The 18,337-nt window shown below is 37.2% G+C and overlaps 1 protein-coding gene across 1 annotated transcript in view; it reads right to left on the reverse strand.

The window, feature by feature from the left end:
* Nucleotides 1-235: 235 nt before the first annotated feature.
* PRKCZ (protein kinase C zeta) overlaps nucleotides 236-18,337 on the reverse strand; it is a 38,941-nt gene continuing 20,839 nt past the window's right edge. The window contains exons 7-19 of the mRNA XM_030463679.1: nucleotides 17,885-18,016; nucleotides 16,699-16,780; nucleotides 15,949-16,001; nucleotides 14,116-14,304; nucleotides 13,121-13,218; nucleotides 10,292-10,378; nucleotides 9,533-9,668; nucleotides 8,751-8,838; nucleotides 7,932-8,051; nucleotides 6,978-7,057; nucleotides 6,341-6,430; nucleotides 3,392-3,507; nucleotides 236-2,889 (exon numbers count right to left, since the gene is read on the reverse strand). Of these exons, the coding sequence (XP_030319539.1) occupies nucleotides 2,802-2,889; nucleotides 3,392-3,507; nucleotides 6,341-6,430; nucleotides 6,978-7,057; nucleotides 7,932-8,051; nucleotides 8,751-8,838; nucleotides 9,533-9,668; nucleotides 10,292-10,378; nucleotides 13,121-13,218; nucleotides 14,116-14,304; nucleotides 15,949-16,001; nucleotides 16,699-16,780; nucleotides 17,885-18,016 (1,359 nt within the window). The 3' untranslated portion in view covers nucleotides 236-2,801. The remainder of the gene's footprint in view (nucleotides 2,890-3,391; nucleotides 3,508-6,340; nucleotides 6,431-6,977; nucleotides 7,058-7,931; nucleotides 8,052-8,750; nucleotides 8,839-9,532; nucleotides 9,669-10,291; nucleotides 10,379-13,120; nucleotides 13,219-14,115; nucleotides 14,305-15,948; nucleotides 16,002-16,698; nucleotides 16,781-17,884; nucleotides 18,017-18,337) is intronic.

Consider the following 18,337-nt stretch of genomic DNA (forward strand, 5'->3'; position numbering starts at 1 on the left):
ACCACGCTGGGCACAATGGGAAGAGGAGAGAAACTCCACCTGCAGTTCCTGAAGGGTTTCCAGCCCTAAGAAACCTCTGCCCTGGACCCTAAAAACACACAGTTCACATGCAGCTCAGTAACCATAGAATGTAGGATCAAAATACAGGAGGAATCCTATAGATTTAATTTAAAATGGGGTCTCCAAAAAGTGCAGTTGGACGTGGCTAAGTTGACTGATAAATAATAACAGTCTATTAACTTTTTCATTAAAGTCTTTAATAGATGTGCAAGAATATAAATGATCTTAGCTGTTATGGATTAGTATACCATCTTCTGCACAATTAAAACTGGTCAGCAAAGATCCCAACTAATTAATTATACAAAACTACAAGAACATATTTACTGTTTTACAATCATTAAATTAGCTAGAATTTTCATTTACTATTTCAAATAAGACAACTATATATCATTACCAGATCCATTTGTAATATATTAGGATTTTTTTTCCAAACCACACATTTAATTACATCCTTCATTATCTTTTATTTATAAAACAAGTACTTTATATAAAAAAATTTCCCCTTCATCATGAACAGAACATTATTCAAACACTTGCACATGAGCAACCAAACTTGTATCCAGCAAACTATTTGGCAACACAGCAACATTGTAAATTCCTGTAAATTCTTAAATAAAATCAAGTACTCTTTACAATGTTTGTTTAGCAAATGTGTCTCTGTTCTTCCTTCCCTCCCTCCCAAAATGTTCTGAAACCTAGAAAAAAGGTTTAAGAAAACCCAACCCACGTGTCTAATATTTCCATTTAAGGTCCTTTGCCCTGGCATGTCCAAGGACAGCTGAGTCCGTTGAGTTCCCATTCATGAGCTGCCTGCACTCACTCAGATAACTACTGATCAGTTTTATTACCAGGGGAGTTGAAAACACTGAAAGAAAAACTATTCAGGATAAATTGTTGTCAGGAAAAAGGGAGTAATTAAAAAAAAGCCGGATTACATTTAAAATGTAAATGCTTCCTTTAGTAGGTAATAAAGTATCTAAACTCCAGGCATTTGAGGCAAGTACTTACTGGTTAAATTACTTAGTGCTGATTAAAACACATTTTGCTTAACATGAAAAGCTACAGCCCAACAGAGAGAAACCCACAACTTAGATCTGAATGGGGTTCATACAACTCAACAACCACAGGTCTGCCTAAAGGCAGCTAATGAGGGGATACGAAATGTAGATTGGTAACAATTAATTCAAAGTTTTAAACAATGTTTTGGCAGTCTCGTCCTAGCACCTCATGACTTGGATGTGAATCCCAAAGATGTCATGTTCAGCACCTAATGCAATGCTGTACCCTGAGAAAACCATATGGTAATGTGGAGAGAGTGAAAGGGGTGCAATTTATCCTGCATTTTACACCAAATTAGGCGAGATGGCATGGCACAGGGTTTCTCATGGTTTTTTTTTCCCCCAGTCTGTACAACCCACACAACCCCAACTCCAGCAGGAGCAGAGCTGCCCCTGCTGCTGCTGCTCGGGAGGCAGCTGAAGGCTGACTGATCCTCAAAGGCAGCACCCACCTTTCTGATGGAGCACAACCCTTCCCTACCTCCCCCCCAGCTCCTTCCACTAGAAGGGATTTGATAGTTCCCTTGTGTTAGTCAGTCTCTTAGGTATTTTTTTCCATTAAAAAAATGTACTACTTTGATGCAAATCATTTTACCAAAACATCCCATCCTCTTACATAGAATGATTAGTTATTAATACACATTGAGTAATTGTAAGCAGACTGTTTACCACAGGTAGGAGGTGTGCTTTATCAGGAAAATGTATTTTATATTATGGTTATTCTAGATTTACTATTTAAACTTTAAGGCTATGCTTTAATACACTTTTGCTCTATTTCTGAATAATTGTATTGTTGATAAAAATACTTTTCAAAAATCTAATATACAACACATCTTTGTAGCTGTAGGCACTGGTTAAGTATCTTCAGAAATTCTTTGTGTGCAAATTTAGTTCTCTTCAATCTACACATTTTGGTGAATTTGGAGTTTAAAACAACAGATTTTGAAATTGATAATGTAAATTCTAATTTGGAATTTATATTGCTGAATCACTCTGCATTTTAATTTCTAGAAAGATAAAAAGGTTTATCAGGCTGCAGCTGTGAACTGTATATTCCATATGTAAATGGTTACTTAGTATTAACAAGCAGAACTTACCAGGTTTAAGAACGTTCCAAATATGCAATAATTCTTCAATGAAGTTTGTCCATTTAGGCACTTAAATCTTGTACCCAAATTTATGATTTGATTGCTAATAAAACACAACTCCTTTTAAATATATCTGAGACGTTTAGACAGGTACCACTTGTGAAAAAAGGCATCAAAAATAAGCTTCAACACCACCGTAATATATTTTATTCTTCAGGATGTTACACTGTAATATTCTTCAGTTGGTAGCTCATTGCATCAAATGTTTGTAGAAAGTCTGTAGATGGAGGTTTTTGGAATCTCCTTGTCCAGGGATGCAATGAACATTTCAATCCTTCATCAAACAGGCACAAAATGCAAATTCCTTCATTAATGAAGCCAGTTCTGTCAGTGCCCAGACCTTAAGAATCACTAAGTGGCAGAAGACACCCACCAAAATCATCATTTCTTGTCTTTGATTTTTCAGCAGCAATTTTTAAAAAAAATCATTGGTCTCCATCCAAACTCTTACAGTCCCCAGCCTCGCATGCATATACTGTGGTTAAGGATAAATTCAAAGGTCATTCACATTGTCCATGATGAAGAAGTGACTCCTTCATACTGTCTCCTCTGTTGACAGCAGCAAGGGATTGATGTACTCAAACCCTTCAAACTCTGACTGATCTATTCGCTTTATTATATCTCTGAAAAACAAAGAAAAAGCATGGATTTAGGTTTATCAGGTGCAAGTGCTGATTTTGTTGCTCTGCTTTTTCTTCTAACAAAACACCTCGTGGAAATGTATGTATGTGAAGCTGCCCAGCAGCAACAAATGGGAAAAAATAAGTCAAATTTCTTTGTCAAGCAGAATGTGAAATACACACAGAGCTGAGACCCAAGGAGCTGAGCTTCTCCTGGGTACAGAAGTGCAAGCTGCTTGGTCAGGAATCGGGTTGCCATCTCTTCTTTCAGAGCCAAGCACACACTCAACAGCAAATCAATACCCTTTATGACCTGTTAGAAAACCAGACACTCTGCTGATAAAAAAGTACAATAATTTATGCAAGAAATGTAGGATACAAGAATTCGAAATTTACTTTAACTTGACTACATTCCTATGCTAAGCACAAAGTCTCTGCCTAGCAATTTTCAAGTAAATTAAAAATTAATTTCTTAATATGCAGCTGTGTTCAGAGCACAACATACTCATCATCTGGGGTTAGCTGCACGGGCTCGCTGGTGAACTGCGTGTCGAAGTTATCCAAACCGTAATCGTCCGTGATCTGAGGCTGAAATGGAGGGGTTGTCTGCTTCTTTTCCAGCTAAGGAAAGATATCAAGGCAGAGGGAAGATTTAAAAAATATTTACAAAGTCCCCCAAGAAAATAAAGATACATTGGTTCTGGAGGACACACACAGAAAAGTCACTGCAGTTGAGTTTAATGTTGGAAGATATAAACCAGAAATACAACATGGCATTGCTTTTTAGGTGAATGGATTTTGACACTAAGTGGTATATGCTCAACTTGTTTATCCTACTGCTAAATACAAAAAGTTTAAAAGTTATCAGAAATTAATAAAATTTTAAAACCACAAAGCTCTTGACTTATTTATTAGGGAAAAGCATTGTTGCTTGACACATCTGGCAAAACAGTATTTAAACTGAGAACATCCTCCAGAAGCTTCCCACTCCAGCCAAGATGCTTTCCCAGATTGCAACTAATTTTTCTTTTATAAGCTCCTCTAAAGCTGCCTCTTAGATTACATCAAATGAACATAACCAGATGTATTCATTAGAGCCAACTCCAGCAACAGAAGAGCAGACAACATTTATGTTCTGATCAATCACTGGCCACATGGATGAGGAGTTGTTTAAATCAAGTCATGGTAACCAACAGCAGCTAAAGCAGCCCAGAGGTTTATTCTGCAATTACAACTGCACCAGGAATACATTTCCATGCAGGGTTTCCTGCTACAGGAACTGGAAACCTGTATGTATCTTCCTGACCAGAGATCGTCAATAAAACATGGGAATTTTAATTTATTTTACTCAAATAATGAGTAAATGATCATTATTCTGATCTGCTATGGCCTAGGCAGTATCTCCAGGTTGGGTTAGCCTGGCTGGCCACTGGAGGTCACCATTCCTCTAGAGAAATATCAGACAGAAAATGAATTTGCAGCTTTTAACTTGAGAAAATGACTGAATTCATTGGCATCTCTCTAGAAAAAAAGCCTTACTGCCTCTGTACACAGCTAACAGCAGCCATGGTTTTATAGGTCTTTTTGCAGCATATAATGGATAAATACCATGAAAACAGGGACTAGGATAAAAATAGACTGCAAGTACTGAAACAAAAAGGGTTGTCTTGGCACCTCCCTGCATGCTGTTGAGCCATCCTGTGTGCAGAGTCAATCTGAAATGTTCTTAGCTGTGCCACACACCACTGAAATCACTAACACTAGGAAAACAAAGTGTTTATGGTCTGTGCTCACTTTACCATTATTTACTTTTCCATTTAAGTCAAGCTTCACACAGAGAAAAAAATTTAGTCAGCATTAGACTATTGTTCCCTTGTGCTTCAACTTGAAAAGATTTGAGAAAGCTTTTAAAGTCAAAATCATTTCCACTCATCACCTGTATTTCAAAGAAAATTCTAGTAATTAAAAAGCTTTCCAGTATTTTTTTTTTCATTTTCTCCTGAATATATTTCCCACTTTCATTAGACACTTAGCTTAAAATCTAACATTGCAGATCCTACTGGATCTACACTATCTTAATCAGATCAGAAAACTGCACAACCATCTAAATATTTCTATTTTAAAACAGATAAAGCTTCCAGGAAAAAAAAAAGGCTTTGAAAAAAAAAAATCAAAATTAAAATCTGCATAAATGTTGACTAAGAAAAAGCAATTGCAATTGGGAGTTTCTTCCACAAATAAAACAAATCCAACAGTCTCCTCTCTCTCTTTCCCTCCCCCCCCCTCAAAAAACTGCAAAACCAAACAGAAACCCTGCAGGCCATGACATTTATTTTCTACCACAAGCTCCAGGAAGCTACATTACAGCACCACTAGGCAGCCAAGGTAATGAAAAATGACACTTGGACTTTAGGGGAGGATAACACAGGGGATGTCTGACAAAATTAAAGACAGCCTTCATTATAGGAATAATTTTGTAAACACCAGGTAGTTTCCAACATGAGCTCCTTCTGTAGTGAAGATCTTCTCTGAAGAGTGCTGACAAGGAAGGTCTGAGCAGCAGGCTTCAAAGGGAAGATGGAATCATGGAGTTTGCTCTCCTCCCTTCCACCTCTTTCATGTTATTACAGGCACTGCTGCCCGCCTCTTTCCACACTTCCTGCAGACTTCCTAGGACTATGAAAATATTACATGCATATTTTCTCACTGTTCAACTGGGTATTAAAAAAGTACTGCTGATAAGGCAGTGTTCCTGACTGGTTTATTGCTCAAGTGTCAATAAACAGAACATGGTTTCTGTGATGGTTTTTGTGATGAAGACAGCAGGCACAATTACCAAGTAACAGAAGCTTTCAGAAAAGCTACAATTTCAATAAAATTCTATGTCTGCAAAAATCAATGAAATGCATGTCATCTACTCCATGAAAACACAACCTTCCCTGTTTTCAAGCCACATGCTTAGAAAATGACCTGATCTTCCCCACACCTACACATCACTAAACCCTGTTACCTACCTGAATGATCCTGCTCAACTTCAAATTCTATAATTTGTAAATTCAGTAATTTTTTTTTTAATTTACCACAAGCAGACTACAAGTAACTTCACCCATCTGAAGCACCTCCTCTGCTGTGGTTGTATCTGCACTGGTCTGATGACACTTTACTCAGCCTGTTGGCTGTGTTAACCAACTGCAAGCCCTCCTGTCAAGGCAGAAAGGTTCCCAAAGAACAGGAGACAGAACCGGAGCAGAAATCCAACAGGCTGCCTTTCCTAGCCCACACTTCCTTTCTCTCAATGGAGCTTGAAATGCTTACAAAGAACACTCAATGGAATGACCACCCACAGCAGTAAGGCACCACATTTCTGTTTTTAATGGGGTTGTTACATGTACAAACACAAACTCCAAGAATCTATTCCTCTGGAACACATATAAACAGAAATAAGGATTTTTACCAGATCCCAGTCTATGCTGCGGAAAAACGTGTGAGACTTGATATCAGAAAATCCTGTCTGTGGCTGACAGCCAAGCCTCTCTTTGGGATCCTGTGGAAAACACAGAAATTCCTATTACATCCTCCAAACCAGTCACAGTCCATGTTTGTCAAAAGCTCCCATACCTGACTGAAGCTTTCCCTGTTACTACACAAACTGCTGCTAAGGCAGACACACTACAGCTACCAAGTTCCTTTTTTCCTGTTTTCTTTGGATGAAGTTTGAAATTTCACTCTTAAATGTTACAACTTCTTAAAAAATATCTAGACTTATTTACTATCCTTCCTTTCTCCACGAAACAATTATAACAGTTCTACTGATTTCAATCAGCCCAATTAAATGGGTAGCAAGTATTACAGAAAAGAGTTGATTAACAAGCTTATAGTTGTTTTTTTTCTACTAGGAAAAGGGGTTTTAATCTGTGCTGTGGAACTGCCTCAGTAAATTAGCAACTCAGATGTGGGGTTTTTAAACTTACAGGATACCAAGGTTTTATAGATTTTAGTAGTAAGCAGATTAACTTCTTAACTGTATTGCTTTCAACAGGAAGCTCTGACTTCCCCATCTTAGATGCTAAAAATAAGAGAATGTCATTTACCTTGTTTAAAAATCCTTTTAACACATGGGAAGCCTTGACAGAAAGAAACCTTGGAATCCGGATTGGCTTCTCAAGAATAACTGTTACAGATTTAAAAACAGCAATATTGGGTTTTGGTTGATGACACTGACCATGATTTCAGTACAAACACTGTATTATATAAATAAGTTACCATTTGGAATTATTTAAAACAGTTCAAACAAAAGAATTCAAGGCACTGTTACACAGACATTTCAGAATTTCCTATAAGAAATGTTAGCTTCATTATCTTGTCTATTGCTTGTGGTATAAGGAGGGAATAAAACTTTTTTGTCTCCTCAGTATTTGGAAAAGTATGATTTTTAAACAGCAGCTGACTGACCACTAGGCTTGGCACCACAACCACAGCAGACTGGGACACAACTGCAGTAACTATTTCAGAGAATGGTTCTGCACATTAAAGAGTTGGCAACTTTGCAATTCCCAAAACTAATTATTAGAGTTTCCATGGAAATAAATACAGGAAGTATTACTGCTTTTGTTTACAGAAGTTCATACATCACTATTACTGAAAGGTAAGACTGTTAAAAAACATTTATATAAAATCCATCAGAAGTTAAAAAAAATAACTGAAATTTAACAGGAGCAAAAAACCACAGGATTTGTTTCTGTCAGGAAAGACCCTCCTATCTTCTCATGCAGCCCTAAACAATTTATTCTTGGCTTTCTAACAAAGATACCATTCCCTACAATTTCTGTCACTGATGAGATGTGAACACTAAAAAAACATTTTCTTGTCTGTAGAAGGTTCTCATTGCATTTTAACAAAATAAATTCTCAGGATAAAGAACTGGAAATATTATGTCCCTGGATCTACTAGGGGGAAACAATGGAAAAGGAAAATTTAACTTTCCTACTGAAACTGCTGGTTTTCATTATTTCTTCTCAAATAAATTAAAAATAAAATTACTATACCTTGGAAGAGGTAATCTTCAGTGTTCATGTCTGGATTGTCAGTAATAATATCAAATGGAGACCTTCCTGCCATCATTTCAAACATCAACACCCCGAGAGCCCACCAGTCCACACTGAACCCTGTCAATGTTTGCAAAGCAGATTTTCAGCCACCTGGAATTTCAGTGTTAAATCTCACAGAAGTGAAGATTAATGGCCTGGGCCTACAAAGTACAGAAATCACTTGCTTTTATGAAGCCACAGACATCTGGACTCACACTATCAGAGGGTGAATTTCTGAATCAAAGGCAATCTGTACAGGAATTGGTAGGTGTCTGCCAGACAAATGCTTCAATAAAAATTCGGTATATTTAAGCTGAAATTTTTCAGATATTTTTAAAAAGTTAAATATTTAGCATCTTAGAGCTGACTTACTTAACTATTGATCAGATTAGTTCAAGAATAACAACATGATAACAACATGGGTTAAAAAGCCTGTGGTACTGTTGACTCCTGCACAAGCAATAGCTTTTTGTTAGGGCATTCTATAACCTTGCCTGGAGGCCAACAGCAGCTGGGAAGTTCTTCCTGGTTTTGCTGAAGTATCATTCAATAGTTATTTCTCAGGGGAAGCATGATTTAAAGTTGAAATGAGTGATAGCAAGGGAAAAATAAATCTACAATTTCAGAAAAATATGAAACTGTTCAATATGCAATTTTCTCAATATATAATGGTACAAAAATGGGGAAATTGAAAAAAAGCTTGTATCTGAAAGTACCTATAAGCAGAATTTGGTTTTGTGACTTATTAGAGCTACAAATTGTTTATACACAGCTTACCATATTCTTCTCCTCTGAGGATCTCTGGTGCAATATAATTTGGTGTCCCACAGAAAGTGCTTGTAGTGTCACCAGGGCCCAAACCTTCCTACATGCATAAATCATGTCATAAATTAAAAGCTGACCTCCTTTTCTGGGAATTTCCTTTAATTAGACTTAAAAAGCCAAGATACTTAGGCAGTCTAAAGACCTTCTTTTCAAAAAAGGCAACGCTAGAGGAAAATAAATAGTGCTCAAAGCTGGCTTATGGCTTTACAACTTATCTTCAGCACATTAATTGGTTAAAACACATTTGTAACAACATCTTGCTTGTTGTTCATAGATTGATTTTTTTAAATTTCAGATCAAAACCAGTTTGGAAGTAATTTTTTAAATAGATGTTGGGAAAAAACCTTCCATTTTTAGGAATGAAGGACTCAAGCTTGTACATAACTGCTGAATTCCAAGGGAAGCCCCACAACCTGTGCACTTGGATTGTGCAGACACCCCCTAGTCCAACATCCCTGGGGACTGGAGCAGTGTCTGTTCTGGGGAGGAACAGAGACAGATTTCCCTGATTATGGTTCTGTTCTTCAGTCATGTTTCAGAGTAGAATTCCTATTCCACTAGAATTCTAGAATTCCTAATCTACTCAAGTCCTATTCTACTTCTGGTGTTAAGATAAGAATAACTTGGCTCAGTTTTCTCTCAGTGTCACTGGATGCAGTACTTGACTTAAAAGCATAACAAAAAAAGAGATTACTACTGAGAGACAGTGACATAAGAGGTAAGAAAACTCCTACCTTGCACATGCCATAATCTGTTAATTTAATGTGACCCTCTGCATCTAAAAGAACATTGTCTAGTTTTAGATCTCTGTAGATGATGCCTCTTTCATGTAGAAAGTTCAGAGCAATACAAATTTCAGCAGCATAAAACCTGAAATTAGAAAGGAAAAAAAATATTAGCATTAATATTAGACTGTGCCAAAGCTAGTGCAATTAAAACTTGTTCGGAGAGCATCACTTCAGTCAGCTTTTCTCCATCATACCAAAAGTTACTTATTCATAAATACACTAGTATCATATACTGTAAAATAATTCTTTAAATACGGGAAATTATTTATTTCCTTCTACAATTTATTTATTCTTTATCCAACAGATTTTTTTCTGAAAATTCCCAGCCTGACAGATGATCTAAGAGTTACTATGTAAAGCCATGAAAAGGAGGTTTTTCATCTTCTACCAACGTGACATTAATTCAAAGTAAAGCCAAAATAAGTACAATAATTACATCTTCTATCAACAGAGCACAGAAGCATTACCTAAAGATGAAGCAAAAAAGTAAAGTCAATAGGAATATCTGTTACTACAGATGCTTTCTCCTTAAAAAAAGAATACATACCCTTCAGAAATAAAATTGATATTTCTGTCTAGGGCAGTACAGTCTAAACTTAAAAATCAGCCTTTCATTCTTTGCTTTTTTATTGGTTTATGCAATTGGAAGGTATTTCATACAGCATTAAACAGGCCCCCCTCACTCTAACTGCATCAGCAGAATACCTTGCATGTTCTTCAGGAAGTTTCCTTTGCCGTTGCATATGGAACATGAGATCTCCCCCATTTACATATTCTATGACAAGAAACAATCTGAAAGTATATAACACAATTAATAGATTCCAAGGAAACTCTTGAAAAGCAAAAATATTCTTACCCTACCAATTTTACCCATTTTCACTTCCAGTCTTGAACTGCACTTTTAGATTTCTTATAGTTAACAAACTATTTAAGTCTTCTGCATGGACAAAGCCTGAAACTTATTTTTATTTCAGATACAGTTTTGCCACTAAAAGGTCACTATCTTTTAAAAATTTTTTGATCATTACCAACAACTAGTAAGTCTGTTTTGTGGGATTATGTAAACATAAAACTATGAAGCTTGCTGGTTGTGCTGAGTCAATCCTTGAAAAGCTCAAACAGATTATTGCAAGCAAAATGACACAAGAATCAAGAGGGATGCAACTCAAGTTTCCTTTCAAAACGTTTTATATGGATAGCATATGATGCAATAACCAGTTCCCAGTTTAAGTTATATGATCTAGCATATTACTAAGATTCAGATATCAGAATATTTCTATTAAACCCTATGATCATCACTGAACTCTTCCTGAACACTGTTACAAAACAACCTGTCATTCCTAGAAGAAAAGACTTTCCATTTTATTTGAATAGACAGACCAAGACTGGAATAGTTGAGGCTGGAAGGACACAAATGTCCATTATTTTTCCAAGATGAAAACTAAATTTGGTGAGCTAGCAGGACAGCAAATGAAATTCCACCTTCCCCTGACTTTGCCAGGACCTTCATGTGAAGAACAAGGGAGCCCCAGACCCACTGCTCCTCTCTACAGAGGATGTTCCCTACATGGAAAATCAGGGCACAGAAAGCTGCAGCATCAAGGCTTCTTAGTTCTCCTGTAGTGTCAGTTTGTTTAAAGAAATCTTCTCAAAACAACAAAAAGTCAGTAAGTGACAGAAATACAGGTGGAATCAGCCATATAAAAAGATTTCTGTTAAGAGTCCACAGGAAAGGTTTCATCCTTGGGAAAATATGATCCAGGCAATTCTGCCAAGGTCAGGGAGAGCTACAGGACAGAAACCTGCTGAGAGAGCTTCTGATGAAGGCTGCAGCTGCCCCAGGAGGCAGCAGCTCTTTATACACCTATTTTTCCCACATATTGAAAACTTCTTCCCATGTATTTGCACACTGGAAAACATTCCATTAGGAAAACACATGCTCCAGTTGCTCAGACCATTTAATTGCTAAGATGATTTTGTTTTCTTTCCTTTGAGAAGGATTCTTAATTTGTAACACTTAAGTGTGAAAAACTTGAAAGGTAAGGTAGAAAAAATTCATTAACACAACCCATCTTGCAAGTTTTTCAGTGTCCCAGAAGAATATAGGCACCAAATTAAAATTAAATAAACAAAATAGATAACAATGTCATGAGTATTTTATTACACAATTCCTGCTTTTTTTTTTTTGCTACTAACTTCCCTCTCCTATTTAGAAGCTTCCAATGCCTTATCAGGATTCAGAACCTGTGATGGAAAGCTGCCCATGTCAACTCATGTTCAAGCACTGATGTCTGTGAATCCTGGCAGTCCTTGCTGGTTTTAGAAGGATTTACTCAAACACCAACAGCTCTGCAGGATGGAGGTTTCAGACTGCTGCCATCCTTGGCAGACACTTATCTGGCAATTCTGGGCAAGCCCACAGCACATATTTTAATAAGATTATAAAGCAACCATCATGAGTATCTGAAACATTCTAAACAGCTGCATTTAGCATCAATTAGCATCTTTTTAAAGTACATTCTTATTTTAACTTAAAGTTATATTTAAAAGAAAGAATATGCTCCTTTGGAACTTCTCCTACAAGTACATTTTTACACACTGTTCATAGTACATTTTTACATGAACTGTTACAACATGTTTTCCACACTGTAACAACCAAGTGATTATTATTATTAAGGATAGATGAGTAGGTATCACAGGAACACTTAAAACTGCACTCCATGCTTCATGCCAATCAAGCTGGAAAGGACTTTTACATCTCCTGATTGTGATACATCTGGCACTACTCATTACAAAACTAAATAACAGTAAATAGGTGTCTGTGAAAAGAAAAAAACTGACAAACCACACAACTCCCACACAACCAAATTCCCCAGTGTCCTCTCTAAGCATGGGCATAAAAGTTTTCCTTGATTTTCTTCATATTCCAATTGCAAAATAAGCAGCAAATAATCCAGTTTGGATTTTGCACACAAGGACAAAAAGCCTAATATGTCAAGGTAGCCAAGAGTCTATTTAGCACTTGTTCAAAGGAACTCATATTCCATCAAATGTAGTAAAGGGTTCGTAAATCTCATATAGTGAAAAATACTTAATACATGTGCAAGTTATTATTAAAATCTTATTACTGACCAGCTCAACACTATTTTGAACAACAAAGCACTTTAGTTCTGCCCTCTGAGAACTGCTTCAGCCCCCAGCAGAATCAAGCAGTATGAAGCACCTTTTACAAAGCTCTGTTTTACTCTGCCACCATCCTCCTGGAGACACAGAGCCCATGCTCGGGAGGACAGAACAGTTCCTCCTCCTCCTCCTTGTTCCTCTTCTCCCTTCCTGGGAGCTGGAAAACCTGGCTGTGATCTCCACAACACACTGGCTAAGCTGCCCTGCCAGAACTGGTTGTGTTGCAGTGGTGAATCCCTGGCAGCACTCATGCTTCTTCCAAAAATTGCTATGTGCTGTTCCATTGCTTCAGGAGAGGCAGTTAGTACAAAGATCAAGACTTAAAACCAAATAATTTCAGAACTTTCTTACCGACTCGTTGTTTGAAAGCATGAGTGTAAACCAACCAGGAATGGGTTACTGGATGCCTGCTCAAACACATGTTTCTCTGTCTGCACCCAGTCAATATCCTGAAATAGAGTAATTGAACAATCAGAACTGCTCCTGGATGACCACTCTGGCTATTCCCAGAAAATAAACTGTCAATATCTATGCTCCCTTACATCATTGTCACACATGTTCTTCAGAAAACCCCCTAAAATCTGGAGGAAGTTATAGAACATATTAATTATATATTCAGTAGCTTAACCATTTAGAAAGGACCACACAAAATTTAAGCCAGTTGTAAGTGTCACACATCTGTGACATTTGATACACTGCACGTGCTGCTTCACAGAAATAAATTCTGTTATCTTAGATCAGTGGTCCTAAGGCTGCTGAAGCAACTCATGCCACTAACACAGGCAATGCATACCTCCAGCTTTTAAAAACTTCCAAACTGAACTTAATTTTTTCATTTAGAACTCAAAATTAATTCAATGAAAATACCAAAACCTGGTTAGTCTGTCTAAGCTTTAAAAGTATCCCAGCCTAATTCTAATACTTCAGTAAAGAAGTATTTCACCAGAAGTATTCCAGAAGACTGTGTCACCTGCACATAAGCTCTGCAATCATGAATTTAAGAACAGTTTCAGCTCCTATTCTGAAATCAGAGAAGACTTTGCATCTACATTCATTGTTATGGAAAATATATTTGTATTCTTTCAGAATAAAGTGCCCAAAATTCCACCCTATTTATGTCATCACTTACAGCCTAGTACATCCAGGCAGGAATATTTATGTGCACTCTACTAAAATTATTAATAATTATTATTTTAATAAGGGACATTTCTCTCAGATTTCACCTTAGTGCTTCATGCAGACAGAAATGTTCTGTAAATGTTCTGCTTGCTTAGTTGAATGGGTTTTGTCAAAGCATACTCAGTCCTTACAACGTGTAATGGAATGCAATTAACATGGACTTTTACCTCATCATCATGGACCAATTCTTTTTTCACTACTTTCATGGCATAAATTTGATCATTCTTTTTTAACCGAACTAGAAGAACTTTGGCATAACTTCCACGTCCAATAACTCTGATTAAATCAAAGTCCTGTAGTCCAAGCCCCTGAGAAATCTTAATTCCATCCATTCCATCAATGACTGGCTTGATATCCTGTATAAAAAGAAACAGATGCTAGAAACAGAAGACATTTTCTTAACAAGTCAAGAAGTCTTTAACCACTGGCCAGAATTTGCTTGCCATTGTCACTGCACAATGACCTGAATGGCTGATTAGCACCCATCTGTTTAGAAATGGCTGGGTGCTGTTGGGTTGGTTTCACTGAAAGTTACATCCAATGAACCATCTAAATATTCCCTATTGACAAACAGAAGGTAATGCCTTGAGAAATGTTCCACTATGAAGAGTGCTATTTTTAAATTCCTTACATCAGAAAGATAAATTTCATCTTGATTGATTGGTAGAATTAGATGGGAACACACACAACTGAAAATCAAGCAGGTGAACCAGACAAATGCAGGATGTACTTTGACATTTCATGTTTTACCAACAGGTAACAATGCTCTGCCATACCTTCTGTGGGCTATTTTTATCTGACCTCCTACTACTGTACTTGTAGCCAGATCAGCATTCTGCTGAACTAGGGAATTTATATAAAGAATCTTGATCTAGGATTGCCTGCTATTAGAAGAGATTCCTCTGAGCTTAAAGATTCTAGTCAACAAAGCTCCCAGAATGCCACTTCCACTCTGTAGGATACCTTAAATTATTCCAGTAAAGCTCAAAAGCAAGGTGGGAAAGTCACAGCAGCATTTCATTAAGAGCAGTTGATCAAACAGCACCCATCAGAACTTAAACACTATCTACCTGAGCACTAGTGACAGCAAAAGTCAGAAAACTCTAGATAGCAATTAAATCCTCTGGTGTGTTTTATAAGTTTATAACCTTTCATTCCTGAATCTGAGATGAAATCTAAAGACATGTGACTGAAAAAAAGAGGCAGTCACTTACCCAGGAGCAGGAACTGCTCAAGTGTAAAATAACAGTAGTGACAAGTATTGTGGTGGAGGTAGAGGGGAAAAAAGGTGCAGGCTTGTTAAAAGTGGGATATTAAACCAACTGCCTGTGTTCTGCAGAGTGCATCCTATTTATTAAGAATGCCAGAAGCATTTCCAAAAGAAATCCTTTAGAATTAAAGCACATTGGGATTTTTCAAACTGCTTTAAGGGAAGAACATTCTTGGTATGCAGAGATTGAGTCAGACTGTCTACAAAAGAGCTGGAAAACAGAGTTTAAGTGTATGCTATTCTGCTTGCATTTCCACAGGAGCTGTCTATAAATTACTAGGTAGTATTCATATGGAACATCTCAAAGAGCTGGACAGTTAATGTATTACCAGACTGAACCAACTTGCAGAATGACAGCCTGTAGAGGCAGCCTGAGGGTGCTAAAGGGTACACATCCATTAGGGAGAGCAGACAATGTCAAAGCTCCCCTTTGTTGCAAGGACCAATGAAGTCAAACCCTCTGCTAGAACACTTTTGTTCCAATATAAATAGAGGGGGGGAGAAAAAAAAAAAAAACAAATCACATCATGATTGGGATAAGAGCTGAACACAGAAGACATGTGAAAAATCCAACAAAAATGCTTTCAAAAAAGACCAACTTTCAGAAAGAAACCCTAGAGATTTTTTTGAAAGGTGTCAGGAAAAATAGGACAAATAACTAGCTTTGTATACAAAGTTGTATGATTGCAAGTATGTAAATGTTTTCCAAATATTTTTGCAACTCACATACCTCAGAGTCATCTTTAAGGTTGTCATGTTTCCGGGTGGAAGGAATGTAGGAAACTGGAAAAGAAATCAAATAAGGAGTGTGGTTATTAATGAAAGCCTTCATTGGAAATATTTTTAAAAATTGACAAATGGAAAGATGATTTAGTAGCCTAGGTTCAACAGTCTGCTTTAAATACTATGGGACATTTGATCTCGTTTTTCTACTTTATTTTTGTAATCCTGACTGCAGACCCTAAGGGTGCTGCAGAAACAACCAACTCTGAAACAGTAAGAATTTCATCAATGTGAGCTCATAATATCTGAAAAAAGCCAGAGTTACCTTGGAGAATGGGTGTGATAAATGGGCCCTTAAAACAAAGAAGGTTAAACCACCAAAAATATTAACTTAGGGACTCCACTCCAAATTGCACAAAATTAAGAGAAACTCAGAGCTGAAGGGAACAGGTCTATTAGCAGCACAGGTTGGATCTGAAGCACAGGTTCTGTTTGAAAAGCAAATCTTTTGTTGCCAATTGTTCCATGCTTAACATCCTGGAGTGGCTTCAGAGCACATGAATTTAGGATGAAACCAAACCAGATGACATACTTCAGAAGCACATTTACTGTAATTGAGTCCCTGAGGAGCATTTAGTTCATGGGACCAAACTACAGCTAATCCAAAATAAACTTTTAAAAAGCCCAAACAGGTGGTGTGGAAACTGGACCTCTAAAAGGGGGAAACATGTGAATTCCAACTTTAGAAAGTACTCACTTCCATCAGTTTCTTCTGAAGGGAGGTCAACTTCATCATTTTTATCATCTAACTGAGGTTCCTGGGAAGGCATGACCGAATCCTTGCAAAACACAAAAGTTAAATAGAAAGAAGTGTTGGTTTATGAAGCCCCTTTTAAGTGAGTCAGTCTTGCCATATAACTACAATGAGATATATTTGTACCTTCCAGACAGAAATCTGGATTTTGCAGAAGTATTTCCAAATGCTTACAGTTTGCAATGCATTCTAGAACCAGCCTACCAAAATCCTGTGTCCTATGTCAACAGCATTCTGCAACTACAAGAGATGTTTAGCTGTCTGCAATAAAAGAAATTCTTCTTTTACTTTTTAGTTCGAACTTTAATTCTATTTCAGACTTCTGAGTCTGTTTCCAGAGGAACTGAAACAAAGTTAACAGTTCAGCATGATGTTATACCCTCAATTTAGAGCACTGCTATATTCCTTTCCTCTTTTAAAAACAGGAATTGTTACTCATTATGCAAGCATGCTGCATAAATTGGTAGAGATCACAATACCAAGTAGTTTTATAGTACATTCACAACTCATAATGAGGCATGTAGGACTATGCCAGTAGGTACAGCAATCTGCACCAATAAACTGGCAAAAAATCCAGTAATGTCAAGGGTAAGTCATGTGCAACACCAACAGTGAAAAATACTGGTGGGTGTTTTGAGTTAGAGACAGCATGCTGCAAGACCCGGTGAGAAACTGGGTTTCTGTGCTGAGTATGGGGAAGGACTAAAAATTCAGATAAATTCAGATACACAGATTAACACAAAGTCTTGGAAAGACCCTAGAGTTGCCACTGGGATATGAGGGAAATGGAGAGGATGAGAACAGTAATGGAAAAGCTGAGATGGCAGCAAGCCCTTCTGCAAGCAGCAGTGCAAACCCCACACAGGTAAAATACAGTATTTCTACTGGAGAAGTCAAACTCAAGCCTCCTCACACTTAAATCATACTACACGTTTTCTTCTCACTTTGTCTCTACTGCTCACAATCCAGAAATTTGTTCTCAACACACAGCTCAAAAACTGAAAACCAAGCACCACCAAGTATTGTAAATCTGCAGCCACACACAGCACTTCAGCACTCAGGACACACAGCTACAGACAGCAAGATGGGGCACAACACAACAGCTTTATCCAGAACACAAACAACTTACCATATGCCTTTTGCAGGTCAGTGGAACAAGAATATGACAACGTTTATGGACCAACAATTTGCAGTTGATACACTTGTAGCCTTGCCTTCCGAGACCCCATATCCTTTCACTGCACTGGCCACAGTATGCTCTCTAAAAAACAAAGTAAAATTATCAATTCATTTATCAGCTCCTTTTTGTAGGTGAGAGGAGTTATCTAGGAGCAAGAACCCACTCTAGTCCCCTCCTAATAGATACTAAATAAAAATTCTTTTGGAATATCCAGGGTTTCATGAAAAACTAAAGGTCACATTTCAAACTTAGAATTCAGCTAAATGCAGTTCTTTTAAGTGAGTGTTAAGAAAACAAGTATCCCAAGCATATGGAACACATTACAGCCTAGTGTGGGCAAGTCATTCTGAAACAGTAACTGTATTTTGAATTTCAAGTCCTGACAAAGATTATCCCAACAGA

The sequence above is a fragment of the Calypte anna genome, chromosome 21 (assembly GCF_003957555.1).
Source record: "Calypte anna isolate BGI_N300 chromosome 21, bCalAnn1_v1.p, whole genome shotgun sequence".
NCBI classification, from domain to species: domain Eukaryota; kingdom Metazoa; phylum Chordata; class Aves; order Apodiformes; family Trochilidae; genus Calypte; species Calypte anna.